At 41.1% G+C, this 19,874-nt stretch overlaps 1 protein-coding gene across 1 annotated transcript in view; it reads right to left on the reverse strand.

The window, feature by feature from the left end:
• The window catches only part of LOC121487962 (radial spoke head 10 homolog B-like), a 58,624-nt gene that overhangs the window by 32,511 nt on the left and 6,239 nt on the right, over nt 1–19,874 (reverse strand). The window contains exons 2-9 of the mRNA XM_041750106.1: nt 19,588–19,663; nt 15,960–16,028; nt 14,022–14,195; nt 11,914–11,999; nt 10,665–10,785; nt 2,932–3,108; nt 1,855–2,014; nt 1,194–1,315 (exon numbers count right to left, since the gene is read on the reverse strand). Of these exons, the coding sequence (XP_041606040.1) occupies nt 1,194–1,315; nt 1,855–2,014; nt 2,932–3,108; nt 10,665–10,785; nt 11,914–11,999; nt 14,022–14,195; nt 15,960–16,028; nt 19,588–19,663 (985 nt within the window). The remainder of the gene's footprint in view (nt 1–1,193; nt 1,316–1,854; nt 2,015–2,931; nt 3,109–10,664; nt 10,786–11,913; nt 12,000–14,021; nt 14,196–15,959; nt 16,029–19,587; nt 19,664–19,874) is intronic.

A 19,874-nucleotide genomic window follows, 5' to 3' on the forward strand; every position in this document is an offset into this window, starting at 1 on the left:
ATTTTCATAACAAAGAGAATATCATAGAAGTTTTGTTTTAGCTTTTTAAAAAGATTTTATTTATTTACTTGAGAGAGTGAGTGAGAGAGAGAGAGAGAGACAGCATGAGGAGAGGGAGCAGCAGGAGAAGCAGACTGCCGCTGAATGGGGAACCCCACGTGGGGCTCAATCCCAGGACCCTAGCATCATGACCTGAGCTGAAGGCAGCTGCTTAACTGAGCCATCCAGGTGCCCCAAGGTTCTTATTTTTAACAAGAATCTGGCAGCAGATGAAGTGAATGATGTCTGTAGCCTGAATTACAACATTGGCCGGGACAAGAAGAGGGGAGAATGGGGGATGGAGAGTCATCGTTTTTGAGACCCACAGAACTGGGGCCAGAGGAGACAAGAAAGAGGAAGAGCAAAGGGGCACACACCTTGCAATTTCGAGGTACTCTTGTAGCAAGCAGTATCTTCAACAATGGTTTCACAGAAGAATCATACCAAACCCCAGTCAAAGCAGGGATCGTGATACTAACATGTAATTTGGTGGATGGGATTTTCCAAATGTTAATCAAATGAAGTCTGCATACACATAATTTTCCCTGTCTCTTAGGATTTCTAGATTTCTTTTTCTTTAAAGATTTTATTCATCCATTCATGAAAGACAGAGAGAGAGAGAAAGAAAAAGAAAGAGAGAGAGAGAGAGGCAGAGACACAGGCAGAGGGAGAAGCAGGCTCCACGCAGGAGCCCGACGTGGGACTTGATCCTGGGTCTCCAGGATCATGCCCCGGGCCGAAGGCAGGTGCTAAACCACTGAGCCACCCGGGCTGCCCAGATTTCTAGATTTCTAATGATTTTTAGGAGTTTAAAGTTCTTTCGAATCCCAGCAGCCCATAATAATTCACAGCAGAATTAATGTCCTGTAGTTGGGGTGCCACAGCCCTGGCCTTCAGACCAAAGCTGGAGGTGAGGATAACTTGGGCCTAGTTAATTCACTGAGTCCTTCTATCTAGGCTTCTGTTTACTTACAAAGCCTCTTCACTAGGGTTGCCTTGCAAATTAAATGGGATGGTACACAAAGCATCTATTGGGCTTATGAAAGACACTCAACACAGGACAGCTACCCTAAGGCTATATTTTCCCAAGACTGTGGAGACTGTTGATATTTAAGCTTAAAATATAAATGTATAACAATATGAAAGGTTTTTACCTGCTTCTTTTCCTCTGCTTGATCTTTCTCAGGGTACATACTCAGCAGCAAACTGAGATTCAGTTCAATGCTTGATCCTAACACAGAATTACTTTCACTGCTATCGAGCTTTCTGACAATTTCTAGCAAATAAAGGCAAATAGAGGGGATAATGGTGAAAAGCAATGTTAAAAGTTGTCAATGTTACCACTGCATCTAGCAAATTAAAATGCTTTTGGAAAAAGAAAATAAAATGCTTTTGGAAGTTAAAAAAATTGTTTTCAATGTTAGGTCAAAATTATTTTCCACCAAAGTGGGATATAAAAGTATTTCAAAAACCTACTAAGAAAGCAGTTTCTCCCCCGGAAACATCTTTTTTTAAAAAAAGGTTTATTTATTTATTTTATTTGAGATGGAGCACACAAACAATCAGGGCAGATGGGCAGAGGGAAAGGGAGAAGCAGACTCCTTGCAGAGCGGGGAGCCTGATCCCAGCCTCAATCCCAGGACACTGAGATGGTGACCTGAGTCAAAGGCAGACACTCAACTGACTGAGCCATCCAGGCGCACCCCCACAAACAGAAACTTCTGTTTTTCTGAAATATTCAGTGTGTCTTGATGAGTAGATTCTATTGATAATTTAAGTTAATTTGCATGCATCTGACAGGTGCACACCCCCTACCAGCACTGATGGAGGATCCAGGGTATTGGCTCTTGATGGAAGACTCTGAAGACAGATCCAGGTGACTTAAGAACTCAACTTCAAGATTTGGAAACTCCACTAGGTGGTCGTTGGAAAATGCACCATTATACACACGCCCGTTCTTGAAAGTTAATTGGCCCTGCAGATAGAAAGATTTACAGTTCAGGAAAGTCACTGCTAATCTACTTCTGTACTATTTTCAAGGATTTGGAGTTTTGTTTTGGAGTTTTTTGTTTTTAAGGCATGCACTTAGCTCACATAGAATCAGGCTCCTAGATTCTCAAGTCACTGTGTGAATCCTCTCTCTTCCTCCTCCTCCTCCTCTGTCTGTCCCACAACCTCTCCTCAGCTACCTCTAGGCCACAGAAGGTGCCTTATTAAAGCACTATACTAATGACTAGCAGAGTGCCCATCACCAAATAGCAGCTCTCTAGCTATTTGTCCAACGCAGGCCAACAGTCAGTCTGATCGAGAGGTAAGTAAATGATCCAAGTCAGCTCAGCCACACTGAAGATATTTGTGGAAAGCTTCTCAGAAAAGAGATTCTTCTCTCCTTATACTTAGTGTGGTATGTAGATGTGAAGCCTGGAACCACAGCATCCATCTTGTGGTCATGAGGGAGGGGCAGCCTAAGGGTAAAGCTGACAACATGGTAGCAGACATCATGGGTAAATGGAAGAAAACTCCTGACATCACTGCATTGCTGAATCAAACCAACCTTGAAACCAATTTATTGAAAAAAAGAAAGAAAAACACCAATTCATTCTTTATTGTTTGTGGATGAGTAAGCTAGATTTTCCGTTACTTGTGAACAAAACCACCCTAACACACATATCTATGTACATAACATAAACTAAGTAAATAACTTCTAAATATATAGGACACTGATGTTATGTTGAAAGTTGTTTTAAATTTCATGTAATCATTTTAATAAAACAGTAAGTTATCCTATGCAAAAATGGGTTATGCACTTTACCAAAGAATGGCATGCTTTTTATGGTATTCTAGTTGCTTCACAAAATCTTTAAAATGTGCTCTTCACACGTCTGCACTTACCATGCCATGTTTTTTATTGGACACCCATTCTCCTTCATAGATGGCTCCACTGGCATAGTAAAACTTTCCATGGCCATGACGATATCCATTCACAAACTCTCCTATGTATTCATTTCTTAAAGGGTATTGGGAGTTGGGGATTCTCTTTAGAAACCATGAGTGTGTTCCAAAGCCATTCTGAAAACAAAACAAATTTCCATGGGAAATACTCAAAATATTTCCTCTTTTTACCTGAATCCATTTAAAATTCATTCAATAGGGGCACCTGGGTGTCTCAGTCTGTTAAGCTTCCAACTCTTAATTTGGGCTCAGGTCATGATCTCAGGGTCATGAGATGGAACCCCACATCAGGTTCTGAGCTCAGCACAGGGTCTGCTTATACCTCTTCCTCCCTCTACTTGCACTTTCTTGCTTTCTAATAAATAAATAAAATTTTTTAAAATTAAAATAAAATTCAGTCAATAGATGAAATACAATGACTCACTTCAAAGGACAAAGAACATGGATTTTAGAGTCACACAGACTTGGGTTCAGCCTCTGTGTCATCTACTTACTAACCAGCCTTTTGACCTAAGGCAAATTATTTAAGCCCTCTGGGTTTCATCCATAAAATGAAAATAACACTTATCCTGCAGGTTGGATATAAAGACTGAATATAGTATATATAAAATGCCTGACTTGATACTGATAAATCATTACCTTAAATTTTATTTATTTTTAACATACAACCTCGTTAAAAAAAAATGCTCCCTCTTCAATCCCACTTAGCAGAGATAACCACTACTTGAGAGTTTGAGAATTCATCTGTATTTTCCCCAGGCACATGCAATTGTATGTACTGAGTCAATGTATTACACATATGTACATAGAACACATAGAAAGACACAATTTTTTCACAATGGGATGACTCTGTATATATCTTCCTAGAACTTCTGGGTATATACTGAAAAGAATTGAAAGTGAGGAATCACACAAATACTTGTGCACTCATGTTCATAACAGCATTATTACAATAACCAAAAGGTGGAAGCAACCCAAGTGTTCATCAATGGATGAACACATAAACAAATGGATGATATAAACATACAACAGAATATTATTCAGCCTTAAAAATAAGATGGATAAGATGGATGAACCGTGAAGACATGATGCTAAGTGAAATAAACCAGTTGCAAAAGAATAAATACTATATAATTCTATTTATATGAGATATCTAAGGGAGTCAGATTCATAGGGGCAGGAAAATAAATGGTGGGTGCCAGGGGTGGATGAGGGGGCTGGGAGAAGGGGTGTGAGTGAGTGATGGGGACAAAGTCCCAGCCTGAGGAGATGAAAAGAGTTCTGAAGATGATGGTGGGGGTGGATGCCCCTAAACTGGACACTTAAAAATGGTTAAGATGATAAATTTTCAGTTATGTGTATTTTTCCACAATTAAAATTAAAAAGATAAAAAGAAAGCTGGAGTGGCTATATTCACACCAGAGAAAGACTTCAGAGGAACAGAAATGATCAGGACTAAAGAGGGACATGACAATATGATAAAAATGGTCAATTTACCCAGAAGACATAACAGTCCTAAACATGTACATGCCTAACAACAGAACTTAAAAATGTATGATGCAAAAATTGATGGATTTGAAAGAAATAGATGAATCTATACTTGGACTCTTCATCACTCTTCTCAGAAATGGGTAGAGGGGATCCCTGGGTGGCTCAGCGGTTTGGCACCTGCCTTTGGCCCAGGGCGCGATCCTGGAGACCCGGGATCGAGTCTCACATCAGGCTCCCTGCATGGAGCCTGCTTCTCCCTCCTCCTGTGTCTCTGCCTCTCTCTCTCTCTCTCTCTCTCTCTCTATCTATGTCTATCATAAATAAATAAATAAATCTTAAAAAAAAAGAAAAAAGAAATGGGTAGAAAAAGTAGACAGAAAATGAGTAATGTGATGTGGGAAGCTAAACAATACTACCAGTGTGATCTAATTGGCATCCACAGAACACTCCGTTCAACAAAAGCAGAAATACATATAACACTTAACAAGACAGACCATATCCTGGGGCCCAAATAAACCACGACATATTTAAAAGAAATGTCATCATATGCAATGAAATGTCAGAACACCTGCACCCCAATGTTTATAGCAGCAATATCCATAATAGCCAAACTGTGGAAGGAGCCTCAGTGTCCATCAAAAGATGAATGGATAAAGAAGATGTGGTCTATGTATACAGTGGAATATTACTCGCCATTAGAAATGACAAATACCAAAAAAAAAAAGAAAGAAAGAAAAGAAAAGAAAAGAAAGAAAGAAACAACAAATACCCACCATTTGCTTTGACATGGATGGAACTGGAGGGTATTATGCTGAGTGAAGTAAGTCAGTTGGAGAAGGACAAACATATGGTCTCATTCATTTGGGAAATATAAAAACTAGTGAAATGGAATAAAGGGGAAAGGAGAGAAAATGAGTGGGAAATATCAGTGAGGGAGACAGAACATGAGAGACTTCTAACTCTGGGAAACGAACAAAGGGTGGTGGAAAGGGAGGTGGGCGTGACTGGGTGACGGGCACTGAAGGGGGTACTTGATGGGATGAGCATTGGGTGATATGCTATATGTTGGCAAATTAAACTCTAATAAAAAAAAAGAAATGTCATCATACAAGATATGTACTCTGACCACAGGAGAATTACACCAAAAAATCAACTACAAAAGGATATTTGGAAAAATCTCCAACTATTTGGAAATTAAATGACATATGTCAAAATAATACACCCAAGAGAAGTCATAGGGAAATTAGAAAATATTTTGAACTGAACAAAAATTAAAATATATCAGAATTAGTGGGATGCAGGGGCGCCTGGGTATCTCAGTGGTTGGCTCAGGTCATGATATCAGGATCCTAGGATCTGCCTATGTCTCTGCCTCTCTCTCTTGGTCTCTCAGGAACAAATAAATAATCCTAAAAAAAAAAAAAAAGAATTCATGGAATGCAGAGAAAGCAGTGCTAAGAGGAAAAATTTTAGTATTTAATGCTTATGTTTGAAAAGAAGAAATGTCTCAAGTCAATAAAGCTTCCATCCTATAACCCAAGTAAAAGAAGAGAATATTAAACCCAAAGCATGCAGAAGGAAGGTAATAACAAAGAGTAGGTATCAAGTTAAAGACTGGAAAACCTCAAGAGAAAATAAATAAGACTGGCTCTTAGAGAATTTCATGATATGGATACACCTCTAGCAAGACTGAAGAAAATAGAGAAAACATAGATAACTGGTACTGAAAGAAATAGGAAACAACACTATAGATCCCATATAGTATATACTACAAGAATCCTGAGAGACTATTACGAACAACCTTGTGCCAACAAATCACTATGAAATTGGCAAATTCCTTCAATAATACAAACCTCTAAAACTTACTCAAGAATAAACAGACAGGGGTGCCTGGGTGGCTTAATTGGTTAAGCATCCAACTCTTGGTTTTAGCTCAGGTCGTGATCTCAGGGCCATGAGATTGAGCTGCATGTTGGGCTCTGTGCTGAGTGTGGAGCCTGCTTAGGATTCTCTCTCTCTGTCAACTCCCTGTGTCCCACCCACACGCTACTCTCTCTCTCTCTCTCTCTTTAAAAAAGTATAACCTCAAAAAATATATAAAAAATAAAAAAGTATAACCTCATTCACTGCAATCAAGTGAGATTTATTCCTATGTTGCCAGGGTGGTTCAATATTCACAAATCAATGTTATATACCACATCAATAGAAGAAAGGATGAGAACCACATTATCATTTCAGTAGGTGCAGGAAAAGCATTTGACAAAGTACAACATCCATTCATGATAAAACCCTCAACAAAGTAGGTTTAGAGGGAACATAGCTCAACATAATAAAGGCCATATGGGAAAAAAAATCACAGTTAATATCATCTTTATTGGGGAAAAACAGAGCTTTTCCTCTAGGGCCAGGAACAAGACATACAAGTCCACTCTTACCATGAAAAAGTAAAACATTTGCCATTTGCAGATGACATGATACTCAATATAGAAAACCTGAAAGACTCCACCAAAAAATGGCTAGAACTGATACACAAATTCAGTGAAGTCACACGACACAAAATCAATCTATAGAAATATGCTGCATTTCTATACACCAATAATGAAGCAGCAGAAAGAGAAAGTCAGAAAACCCATTTACAACTGCAAAAATAATTAGATACCTAAGAATTAACTCAACCAAAGAAGTGAAAGACCTATATTCTGAAAACTATAGAACACTTCTGAAAGAAACGGAAGAGGCCACAAAGAAATGGAAAGGCATTCCATGCTCATGGATTGGAAGATCAAACACTGGTAAAATGTCTATATTATCCAAAGCCATCTACACATTTAATGCAATCCCTATCGAGATATCAACAGTATTTTTCACAGAATTAGAAGAATCCTAAAATTTGCATGGAACCATGAAAGACCCCAAAAGCCAAAGCAATCTTGAAAAAGAAAAGCAGAGTTAGAGGCATCACAATTCTGGACTTCAGGTTATATTACAAAGCTGTAGTGATCAAAACAGTTTGGTACCATCACAAAAATAGACACAGATGAATGGAACAGAACAGAAAATCGAGAAAAAAACCCACAGTCATACAGCCAATTAATCTTTTTTTAAAAAAGATTTTATTTTTTCATTCATGAGACACACACACACACACACACACACACACACACACACACAGAGGCGGGGACACAGGCAGAGGGAGAAACAGGTTCCCTGTGGGGAGTCCAATGTAGGACTTGATCCTGGAATCCTAGGATCATACCCTGAGCCAAAGGCAGACACTTAACCACTGAGCCACCCAGGTGTCCCACAGCCAATTAATCTTCAACAAAGCAGGAAAGAACATCCAGTGGGGAAAAAAAAAATCTCTTCAACAAATGTTGTCAGGAAAACTGGATATCTATGTGCAAAAGAATGAAAATGGACCACTTTCTTAGATCACCACAAAAATAAATTCAAAATGGATTAAAGACCTAAATGTAAAATCTGAAATCCTAAAAATTCTACAAGAGAACACAGGTAGTAACCCCTTTGACAGCACCCATAGAAAGTTCTTACTAGATAGGTCTCCTGAGGCAAGGGAAACAAAATAAACTATTGGGATTTCATTAAAATAAAAAGCTTTTGCACAGTGAAGAAAACAATCAATAAACTAAAAAATAACCTCCAGAATGGGAGAAGAAATTTGCAAATTACTCATCTGATAAAGGGTTAGTATCCAAAGTACATGCAGAACTTATAAAACTCAACACCCAAAACAAGCCAAATAATCCAGATAAAAAATGGGCAGAACACATGAATAGATATTTTCCCAAAGAAGACATCCAGATGGCCAACAGACATATGAAAAAATGCCCATCACTTATCATCAGGGAAATACAAATCAAAACCACAATGAGGGGATCCCTGGGTGGCTCAGGGATCACCATCGGCCCAGAGTATGATCCTGGAGACCGGGGATCGAGTCCCACATCAGGCTCCCTGCATGGAGCCTGCTTCTCCCTCCGCCTGTGTCTTTCTCTTTCTCTCTTTCCCTCCTCCCCGCCATGAATAAATGAATAAAATCTTAAAAAAAAACACAATGAGATATGACCACACACTTGCCAGAACGGCTAAAATCAACAACACAAGAAACAACAGATGTTGATGAGGATATGGCAAAAAGGAACCTCATGTACAGTTGGTGGGAATGCCAACTGGTGTAGCCACTCTGGAAAACAGTATGGAGTTTCCTCAAAAAATTAAAATTAGAACTGCCCTATGATCCAGCAATCACACTACTAAGTACTTATCTAAAGAATACAGAAACACTACTTCATAGGGATTTGTGCACCCCTGCCCATATTTTTAGCAGCATGATTTACAATAGCCAAATTATAGAAAGAACCCAAATGCATATCAACTGATGAATGAAGATGTGGTAATTATATACAATGGAATATTATTCAGCCATAAAGAATGAAATTGGGACACCTGGGTGGCTGGCTCAGCATTTGAGCATCTGCCTTTGGCTCAGGGCATGATCCCGGGGTTCGGGATCAAATCCCACATTGGGCTTCTTGTGGGGAGCCTGCTTCTTCCTCTGCCTGTGTCTCTGCCTCTCTATCTCTCTCTGTCTCTCATGAATAAATAAATAAATATCTCAAAAAAAAAAACACTAATAAAAAAAGGGGGGCAGCCCCAGTGGCTTAGTGGGCAGGGTTAGTGCCTGCCTTCAACCCAGAGCCTGATCCTGGAAACCCGGGATCGAGTCCCACATCAGGCTCCCTGCATGGAGCCTGCTTCTCCCTCTGCCTGTGTCTCTGCCTCTCTCTCTCTGTCTCTCATGAATGGATAAAAAAATTTAAAAAAAAAGAATGAAATCTTGCCATTTGTAACAACATGGATGGAGCTGGAGACTATAATGCTAAGTGAAATAAGTCAAATAGAGAAAGACAAATACCATGATTTCACTCATATGTGGAATTTAAGAAACAAGCAAAGGTGGGGGAAAGACAGAGTCAAAGCAAGAAATGGATTCTTTTTTAAAGATTTTACTTATTTATTCATGAGAGACACACAAAGAGAGGCAGATGCACAGGCAGAGGGAGAGGCAGGCTTCCTGCAGAGCAGAGAGCCTGACGTGGGACTCAATCCCAGAACCCTGGGATCAAGACCTGAGCCGAAGGCAGCCACTTAACTGACTGAGTAGTCAGGTGCCCCTAAAAAAATAAAGAAAGAAAATCAATCAATGTAATTCAACATTAACAATAGACTGGAAAAGAAAAACCACATGATTATCTAACTAGAGGCAGAAAAAAGCATGAGATGGGACTCCTGAGTGGCTCAGCAGTTGAGCGGCTGCTTTTGGCTCAGGATGTGATCCCGGAGTCCCAGGATAAGGTCCCACATCAGGCTCCCTGCATGGAGCCTGCTTCTCCCTCTGCCTGTGTCTCTGCCTCTCCCTATGTGTCATGAATAAATAAAATCTTAAAAAAAGAAAAAGAAAAAGCATTAGACAAACTTCATATCCATTCATGATAAAAATTATAAGCAAATTAAGATTAGAGAGTTTCCTTGGCCTGATCAAGAACACCCATGAAAACCCCACAGCAAACATCACTCAAGGACCAAGTGCTATACTCTAGGGCTCAGGCAAAGTGCAAGGCTGGCTGCTCTCTCCACTCAGTACCAACCACACCAAGAGGTCCGAGCCAGTGCAAAGGAGGAGAAGAAAAAGCATACAGGTGAGAAAGACAGACAAAGCTTTCTTAGCAAGGCTCCCAATTACCAGATTAATATGAAGTTATTATTAGAAAATCCTAACTATATAAACCATATGAAATTCACCACATCAATAAAGCCTTTCTGTTCTGTGCAGGAAATACATTGCTTCTTTTTTTTTTTTTTTTAAATACATTGCTTCTAAGGTACAAAGAACTGTTTTGGTCCACACGTGAGCTGTGGGAATGATGGATTTGCCAATGCCATGACCTCACTGGTATGCATAAGACCTTCAGAGGAACCTAAATGATAAAATGTACTTAAAAAAAAAAAAAAGATGGTTTAGACCAGTAAATCATATTTCGGGTTTCTAAATTTCACAGAGCTTAAGTTTTAGGTCACCAGATAATATATGGAGTGACGCATGCGCTGAAGATCAGTGCCCCCGTGGGGGTGTGTTCCGGTCACACCAGCTGGCACAGTACCTGGATCCCCTTCTCCCACTGACCCGTGTACTCCTCATTGGCTGTCAGCCACCGCATCCTGCCTTCTCCATGGCGCATATTGTTTTCCCACTGACCTTCATATATGTTTCCAGATTTGTAACTGGAACAAGAAAAAAAACGGAAAACAGTCAGTTATTTTACATACTATACTTATCTTTAGGAAGACTTTTAAACTTCTCTACAGGTGCCTGGGTAGCTCAGTTGGTGAAGTGTCTGCCTTCGGCTCAGGTCAGGATCTCAGGGTTCTGGGCTCCCTGCTCAGCAGGGAGTCTGCTTTTGCCTCCCTCTCTGCCCCTCATCACTGATCATTTTCTTTCTCCCTATCCTTCTCTCTCTTCTTCAAATAAATACAAATCTTAAAAAAAAATTAAAAAAAAAAATACAAATCTTAAAAAAAAAAAAAAAAACTTCTCTAAACACCTTTGAAAAATCCAACCCTTGTGCCCATACAGTCTTCTTAAATTCAATGGAGAGGCATGTGGTCAGTAAAAATAATCATCTTAGGAGTAGGATAAACCACTTTATTAAATCCTCTGATCATTTAATAAGGTGATAAAGTAGATAAGAACAGGGATTTTAAGTCTTTTAAAGCTAACTCCCTATGGAATCATTATTACTTAACATTTCTCCCCTGAATATTCCAGTCCTTAAAATATTTGACTCTATCAGCTTGATCCAAAATCAAAGAAACATGTCAAGAGTCTTCTGAAAACATACAGAAATAGATATCTGTGATTAATGGAGAACAAAGAAAGATGGGTTCTACCTGTGATAAAGTGAAATTGTATTATTAAACCTCACTTAATATAATGTTTCTCTAAGTTTTCCATAGAATGTTTTCATCACTATGGAGATTATATTGGGGTGAATTTAGATATTCCACCCTGTTTATATAGGAAATGTGTTCCCTGGAATTTCTATACCTTATCTTTTTTTTTAAGATTTTATTTTATTTTAGAGAGAGAGCACGTGCATGAGCTGGGGTGGGGGAGGGAGAGGGAGACAGAATCTTAAGCAAGCTCCATGCCCAGTGCAGAGCCTGATGTGGGGCCTGATCCCACCACCCCAAGATCATGACCCAAGCCAAAATCAAGAGTTGGTCATTCAACAGACTACGCCATTCAGGCACCCCTCTGCACCTTATCTTTAAGTCACCTAAGTGAAAATTATTTGGGCCCCCAAACACATGTTTCACCCACACCCCATGTGTGGCAACAGCGATACCTACCATCTTATCCCCCAGCCGTTTTTGATGTTGTGTACCCAGTCCCCCTCGTACCAGGAGGTACCCTCTTGATTGTAATAAATAGAGCCCTAAAACAAATAATATCATTAAAAAATATCAAGCCTCATAAAACAAATGTTTATTAAAGGTAAAGATTAAAAAGTACATGAATTTAAGGAATCTAACCCCGTGGAAGTCAATGTCATACATGGGCAAGACACCTAACCCATGGTATGTCTCTGTTTTGTAATCAAGGATATGGTAAAGTAGCCATCACATCACAGATCAATTACTCCCTAATGATGAGGTATCACAGTAAGGTGTGGAATGACCACATCCATTATATTCGGTCTATCCATTCTACTTGGTAACTTTGAGTCAGATGAGTACCTAAACAATCCTGTTCTGTTGTTACCTAAAGTGAGCAGTAGATCCTTCTGTACAAGTAAAGGTCAGTCCCCCTCCCTGCTCCTTTTTTTGAGAGAGAGAGAGGGACGGAGGGAAAGAGAGAGAGGGAGTGAGCGAGTGCTTGCACAAGCAGGAGGAAGGTGCAAAAGGGGAAGAGGGAGAGAATCCCAAGCAGGCTCCACCTATACCCAGTGGGAGCCTGACATGGGGCTCGATCTCAGGACCCTGAGATCATGACCTGAGCTGAAATCTAGAGTCAGATGCTTAGATCTGAGCTGAAATCTAGAGTCAGACGCTTAACTGACTGAGCCACTCAGGAACCCCATGTCAGTACCCAAACCACTTTTGTTCTATCCATTCATCATCATACTTATCTTACTGCCTCTGAGTATAAAGAAAGATGGGTTCTACCTGTGATAAAGTAAAATTGTATTATTTCCGAGTATAAGTGACCATGGAGTAACCTTTCTTTGGTGACTCCTCTTAGGGAATGGTACTAGCTACCATGTATTTGGATCTACACCAAGTGGCCTCAGATTGCTTGTTTATCCACTGGTTCATCTCACTGCGTGTGTGTGTGTGTGTGTGTGTGTGTGTGTGAGAGAGAGAGAGAGAGAGAGAGAGAGAGAGAGAGAGAGAGAGAGAGGAAGTGTGCAATTTTTCTCTTTTCTTCCCCATCATCAAGCTGACTTGCTCCTTTGTGCAGCCATCCAGGTGCCATGGTCTAGAAGTCACCACCCCCATCCTAGTCTGAACTGCTATGAGCTGGGAGAGGAGAGAAGAGAAGGGAGGGGAGGGGAGAAAAGGGGAGGGGAGAGGGAGGGGGGAGGAGGAAAAGAAAACAGAATACAATTGACAGAACAGTCTAAATCTGAGCAGAGTGATCATTATAATGGTAGACTCTTTTCTTACATTTTCCAAGAACATGGCTACGGTATTTTATAATCCTATACAGAAGGGAAATAGCAGTGCCAGGAAGAGCAACCTTGACTTAAAAGTGAATATAATGTGCATTACCGGAAAGAGTATAAACTGGTCCTGCTGCTGTGGAAAACAGTTTGAAAGTTCCTGACAATGTTAAACACCCAGTTACCATACTCCACTCCTAGGTTTATACGCCAGAGACTGGAAACAAGTACCCCAATACATCCTTACACACCCATTCATAGCCGTGCTAGTCACAGAAGCCAAAAGATGAAAACAGCCCAAATACCCATCAAAGGATGAACAGATAAACAGAATGTGGTCCATCCATACACTGGAGCAGTATTATTCAGTCACCAAAAGGAATTAAGTACCTACAACATGGATGAATCTCAAAAAAACATGATGTTGAGTGAAAGAAGCCAGACACGAAAGGTAATATATTGTAGGGTCTCATTTATACGAAACAACCAGAATAGATGACCCATAGAGAGAGGCAGATAGGGGCTGCTGGGGTTCGGGATGAGAAATATCTGCCTAGGGTTTTATTTTGGAGTGTTGACAAAAAGTTTTTGGGGCTAGACAGAGGTGCAGGTCTCACAAGGCTACAAGGGCACTATATGCCACGGAACTGCTGACTTTGGAATGGTCAGTTTTGCATGCTGTGAATTTCACATCAATCAACAATTGAATATACTTTTACAACAGACCCCCATTTCCCACCCCCTGTATTTGTTCACCCTATCTACAGGCAGACGTCATGTGGCCGCCTCACCCACCTTCCCATGTCTCTTGCCGTGACACCACTGGCCGATGTAGGACACAGGGTGTGTGCCACATTTGAACATACCAAACCCCTGCCTTACACCGTGTAGCACTTCTCCTTCATAGGTGCTGCCATCTGGCCACGTGTACACACCATGGTTCATGGGGATGTTCTTCACAAACTCCCCCTAGGATAAGAAAGCTCAGTGAGAAAAAGCAGTGGCGAGACCCCTAATCCCATGGATGGTTTGCAACATCTCCTTGACTACTGCACACGCTCCTGTCTCTCCTCTGTGGAAACAGTGTAGTATCCCGGCCACCAGCTTCTACCCTCCTTCTTCCTTCTCTAACATACCCTGTCCTCTCTCACCTCCCCTCCCTGGAGTGGAAGCCCCAGCAGGATAAAACAGCTGGAAGCTGTGTGTAGACAAGGTTCCAAGAGGCAAATGGGTAACATGAAAAGGTGTTGGTTTTTCTCCTGGCCTTAGGAACTTTAGAGTCTTGGAACCCACTCAGAGGAGGCTTACTGCCCTGGGTTCCAGTGTTCTCCTCAGAGGACACCAGTGATTAGCCTGGCTTGGTGATCAACTGGTGGAAACTCCTCTTTATGTTTGTGGTTCATCAAAATATTCTGCAGACACATCAGCCAACCACATCCCTGTGGGTGCCTTCTAGAGAATCTGCTTTGCTCGGGGCCAGGACTTCAGCTGAGTGGGCAGCACGCAGTTCCAAGCACCATAGCCCTGAGCCACTGGATTCTCTCTCAGGAACATGAACTCACCAGAGGCATCCGGCCAGCAGAAGAGGAGGACAGGGTGGCTTGGCCTGACCATGGGCCATATTGCATGAGGCTAGCTGACCTCCCTGAAGGTACTTTTGTGACAGCCCAAATCCTGTCCATCAACCCTCCTATCTAAGCTGGTATGGAAGGGTCTATGCCTACCAGAAGGATTCCCACCTGAGAGCTTCCAGAAACTCACAGGTTAGAAGGCAGGGTGCTGCGGGGAAAGTTTCCCTGGAGAGGCTGGCCCCAAACCACCAGATCCTCAGGCTCCCCTGAGCCTCTGAGTGCTTGTCTCCCACTGTCCAGCCCCAGTGAGCTGCCCACCTGGCCCAAACTTGTCTGTTTCCCTCACTTGGCTGCTACTTGAATATGTACATTACATGCATGTGTCTTCTTTTTTTTTTTTTTAAAGATTTTTAATTTATTTATTCAGGAGAGACAGAGAGAGAGAGAGACGCAGAGACACAGGCAAAAGGAGAAGCAGGCTCCATGCAGGAAGCCCGACATGGGACTCGATCATGGGACTCCAGGATCAGGCCCTGGGCCAAAGGCAGGCGCTAAACCGCCGAGCCACACAGGGATCCCCCTTTTATTTTCATTACCACTTATAAATGCCATCACTAGCAGCTCTGCAACTGCAATATCTAGAATAGCCTTCCAGCTATTGATTTAAAAAATATACATTTCCTTTAAACCATCAAGATGGGTTGAGACCCACAACCCATCTTGAAAAAAGGAATAAAAGTGGCCAATAAAAATAGGGGAAGCTGGATGAATGGATACAGTCTGAGCTCCAAAAAAATAAAGGTACAGAAGAGAATGTATAATGAACTATTTGTATTTGTAAAGAGTAAGAAAGGCCAAATATAGGCATGTGTGCTGTACATGCACAGAACACACAGGGACCTCTAGAATTTACAGATGAAATGGGTAACGATCAACAGAGGAGCCTGTGCAGTAACAAGGCTCTTCGTCTATATTCTCTGGTACTATGGACTTTCTTAAACTCATGTGCTGAATTACTTTTATGAAAGTAGTGGGTAGTATGGCAAAAAATGAAAACACCTTAAAAGTAATAATTATGGTATGTAATGAATAGTAAGTCAGAAGCTGGACATTAAGTTTCATTAATTACAGTTTAAAAACTATTACCTATTACGTGCTTTACCTCATATTTCAGACCATCAGCCCAAACGTAAGTCCCTTGTCCATGCATGAGTCCTTCTGAAAACATACCCTTCAAAACAGAACAACAAACCCTTAGCACCAGTCCTTGATTCTACACAACAGCTGCCACTGTGGTTTTAGTTCTTAGGATGGAGCCTTATCCCCTTTCCATTTGCATGAATATACTTGTCCAAATTCCCCAAAATGTACACCATGCAGTCCTATGCAGTGGTGAAATGAGTTGTAAATTCACTCTGTGTCGTCCTCTCCTAATTAAGTAGTGAAAAATGCTGTAGTTCAAAAGAATTCATACACTTTTGGTTTTGCACTTCCAAATGCAAGGATTTTTTTAAATTATTTATTTATTTTTATTTTTTTTTAATTTTTTTTATTATTATTTATTTATGATAGTGAGAGAGAGACAGAGGCAGAGACACAGGCAGAGGGAGAAGCAGGCTCCACACACCGGGAGCCCGATGTGGGACTCGATCCTGGGTCTCCAGGATCGCGCCCTGGGCCAAAGGCAGGCGCCAAACCGCTGCGCCACCCAGGGATCCCCTAAAAAATTATTTAAACTAGACAAACCCGGTGAAAACCATTATCTGGATATCAGCAACTACTCCATTTCTACTTACTAGGATTTATTGGTGTTGGTGTTTCTGTGTCTATGGACATATTCATGTATGTACATCATATACTATTGTCAGTATAGTCCATTTATATTTAGTGTGTACTGTTAATATATAAAACTAATCACTAAAAACTTAGCACACCTGAATGTCTAAATGCTATCAGAGAAAAGAAAGGTAAGAATACATCCAGTTTTGCCTTAGAATCATCTTGTTAGATGTGGGATGGGTGTTGGGGACACACCCTGAGTAAACAGTGCTCTAACTCTGGTTCTCAGATTCTACTGTGCTTCAGAGCCGCCTGGGGTTTGTGGAAACACAGATTTTCTGGGCCCACCCCAGAGACTGATTCATCAGCAGGTCTGGGTTGGGGCCCAAGAACTTGCATTTTGAAAAAAATCCCCCAGGTAATGTTGCTTATCCTCTTGACCATGCTTCTCTGGAGAATGACAGCCCTTACTGACCAGCAAGGGTTAATATGGGCTCACCCCAGGCAGGCTGCCACTGAGCGGTTTTCTAACCATAGGCTGGTTCTTGTTTGTTATTATGGAACTGATGATGGTCACAACCACCAGTGTTTTAACAAATTAGACTGGAAAGGATCACGCTGCATCTACAGGGTAAGGGCAAAGGGTTCAAGAAGTGTTTGGTTTTATTATCTTTAGGGGATGGTGATCTAAATGTGTGACAAACCCGAGGTCTGATGATGTGGGGCCTGGGGCTACAGAGTTATTCTGCTGGATTTGCCGCTCTCACAAATTAAAGGAGATGTAACTTATGAGGATTTTAATTTTTTTAATTAAAAAAAAGATTTTAGGGATCCCTGGGTGGCGCAGCGGTTTGGCGCCTGCCTTTGGCCCAGGGCGCGATCCTGGAGACCCGGGATCGAATCCCACGTCGGGCTCCCGGTGCATGGAGCCTGCTTCTCCGCTCCGCCTGTGTCTCTGCCTCTCTCTCTCTGTGTGACTATCATAAATAAATAAAAATTAAAAATAAATAAATAAATAAATAAAAGATTTTATTTATTCATTCATGATAGACAGAGAGAGAGAGAGAAAGAGAGAGAGGCAGAGACACAGGCAGAGGGAGAAGCAGGCTCCACGCAGGGAGCCCAATGCAGGACTCGATCCCGGGACCCCAGGATCACACCCTGGGCCAAAGGTAGGTAGGTGCTAAACTGCTGAGCCACTCAGGTATCCCCTGATGATGATTTTTAATCAAAATAATTTGAGTCTGAGGAAAATATGGAGAGCTTACAGGGCATGTAGCAGGCAATGGGTGGAGAAAAGATCATCTAGAAACAGAGGGTGTTTGTCCCCACATGTATGGGAAGGGCAAGGCCACTGGGTCCAGCTTGAGCTTTAGGTAACCAAGGCAAACCCTCTGGCGTAGGAGGAGCTGATACTGCGACTTCAGCAGCCTGGGAGGGATTGGCCCACATAATAAACTGGGTGTCTTGGGCGCATGGGTGACTCAGTCAGTTAAGCGTCTGCCTTCAGCTAGGTCATGATCCTGGGGTCCTGAGATTGAGTCCTGAGTGGACCTCCCTACTCACCAGTGAGTCTACTTCTCCCTCTGCCCCTCCCCCTGCTCACGTACTCTCCTCTCCTCTCCTCTCCTCTCTCTCTCTTTCCCTCTCCCTCTCTCTCAAATAAGTAAAATCTTAAAAAAAAGAAAGAAAGGAAAGAACTAAGGTTCCTGTTGAAGTATTCACACACCAGGGCTACATTTAGTGCCATGGTGCTGAAAGAAGACTCTGATCAGAATGAACGTGACAGCTTATTCCAAAACTAGCAAAGGCCATATGGGACATTTTAGTATCACTTGGCCATAAAAATGGCATTTTTAGGAGTTTTTATGACACAGGAATAAGAACATGTCATATATTTAGTGGGGAAAAAAATCAGGGTACTGAAACCCATGCTCTATGACCCCAACCACAAAAATTTGTTCTTATTATAAGCACATTTCTTTGATAATCATGTTCTTATTATAAGCACATGTTTCTTTGTATCATTATTGATGGCAAAAAATGAAAACACCTTAAAAGTAATAATTATGGTATGTAATGAATAATAAGTCAGAACACTGTGCTATATATATATAGTATATATACTTATATATGTTATATAATTAAATATCATGTATATTTATATACAGTATATAATTAAATAATATATAAATAAAATACATTTTGTTTTTATAGAGGAAGAAATGGAGGTTAGTGTTTAGATGGGGACAGTGTTTCAGCCTGGAAACAAGAAAAGTTCCAGAAATGGATGGTGGGGAGGATTATACCACAATGTGAATGCCCTTAACACTACTAAACTCTACACTTAAAAATCATTACAACAATAAATTTTATATATGTTTTACCACAAAATATTTAGGTTATGAAAACCATGCAGCAATATAGCAAAGTATTCATAAGTGGAAAAAGATTCAAGAGTTTATCTGCCAAACCAATAGGCCCACATAAATGCTGATACTTCCATTCAAGGAACAAAAATGACACACAGCACACCCAAAACATTTCCTGGGAAAGGATGATGATGATACTGGGATTTTCCTCTTCCTTATTTCGTTTAGTCACCTTAATGTTGTATAAGTACAAATCAAGAAAAGAAAATCTAAAATGATGACTTCAGTTGTATGGAGCCGTGTTTTTACCGTAAAAATAGGTCATCAGGATTCGCAATAAAATGAACAGAAAATACTTCTAATTTCTTCTGAAGAACCAACGAGCTTTTCTTTTTTTAAATATTTTATTTATTTATTCATGAGAGACACAGAGAGGCAGAGACACAGGCAGAGGGAGAAGCAGGCTCCCTGTGGGGAGCCTGATGCAGGACTCAATCCCAGGACCCCGGGATCACGACCTGAATCAAAGGCAGACTCTCAACCACTGAGCCACCCAGGTGCCCCTGAAAGTACTAATCTAAAACTCTCACAGGACATTCTGACCTTCCTCCCAGCCCGTTCCCAAAATGGGTAACTCACGTGGTAGGTGCAACATCCTTGGAAGACTGCAAAGCCTTCTCCCTCATATAGTCCATGGACCTTTTCACCTTCATAGCTACAAAGAAATAAAGCTAAAGGCAATGAGTGGCATAAGCAAATCTAAGTGACAGTTAAATTGACAATTCACATCAGTGAGGAAGTCCAAGTGACATCTCACACTCATTCACTCAATAAACATGCCCCGAGGGTCCCTGTGCCCTTTTCTAAGCCCTGGTCTGAACAAGACAGGAAAGTTCCTGCTCTCGGGAGCTCATAGTTCACTGTAG

This window comes from Vulpes lagopus, chromosome 3 (genome assembly GCF_018345385.1).
Source record: "Vulpes lagopus strain Blue_001 chromosome 3, ASM1834538v1, whole genome shotgun sequence".
In the NCBI taxonomy this organism is placed as follows: Eukaryota; Metazoa; Chordata; class Mammalia; order Carnivora; family Canidae; genus Vulpes; species Vulpes lagopus.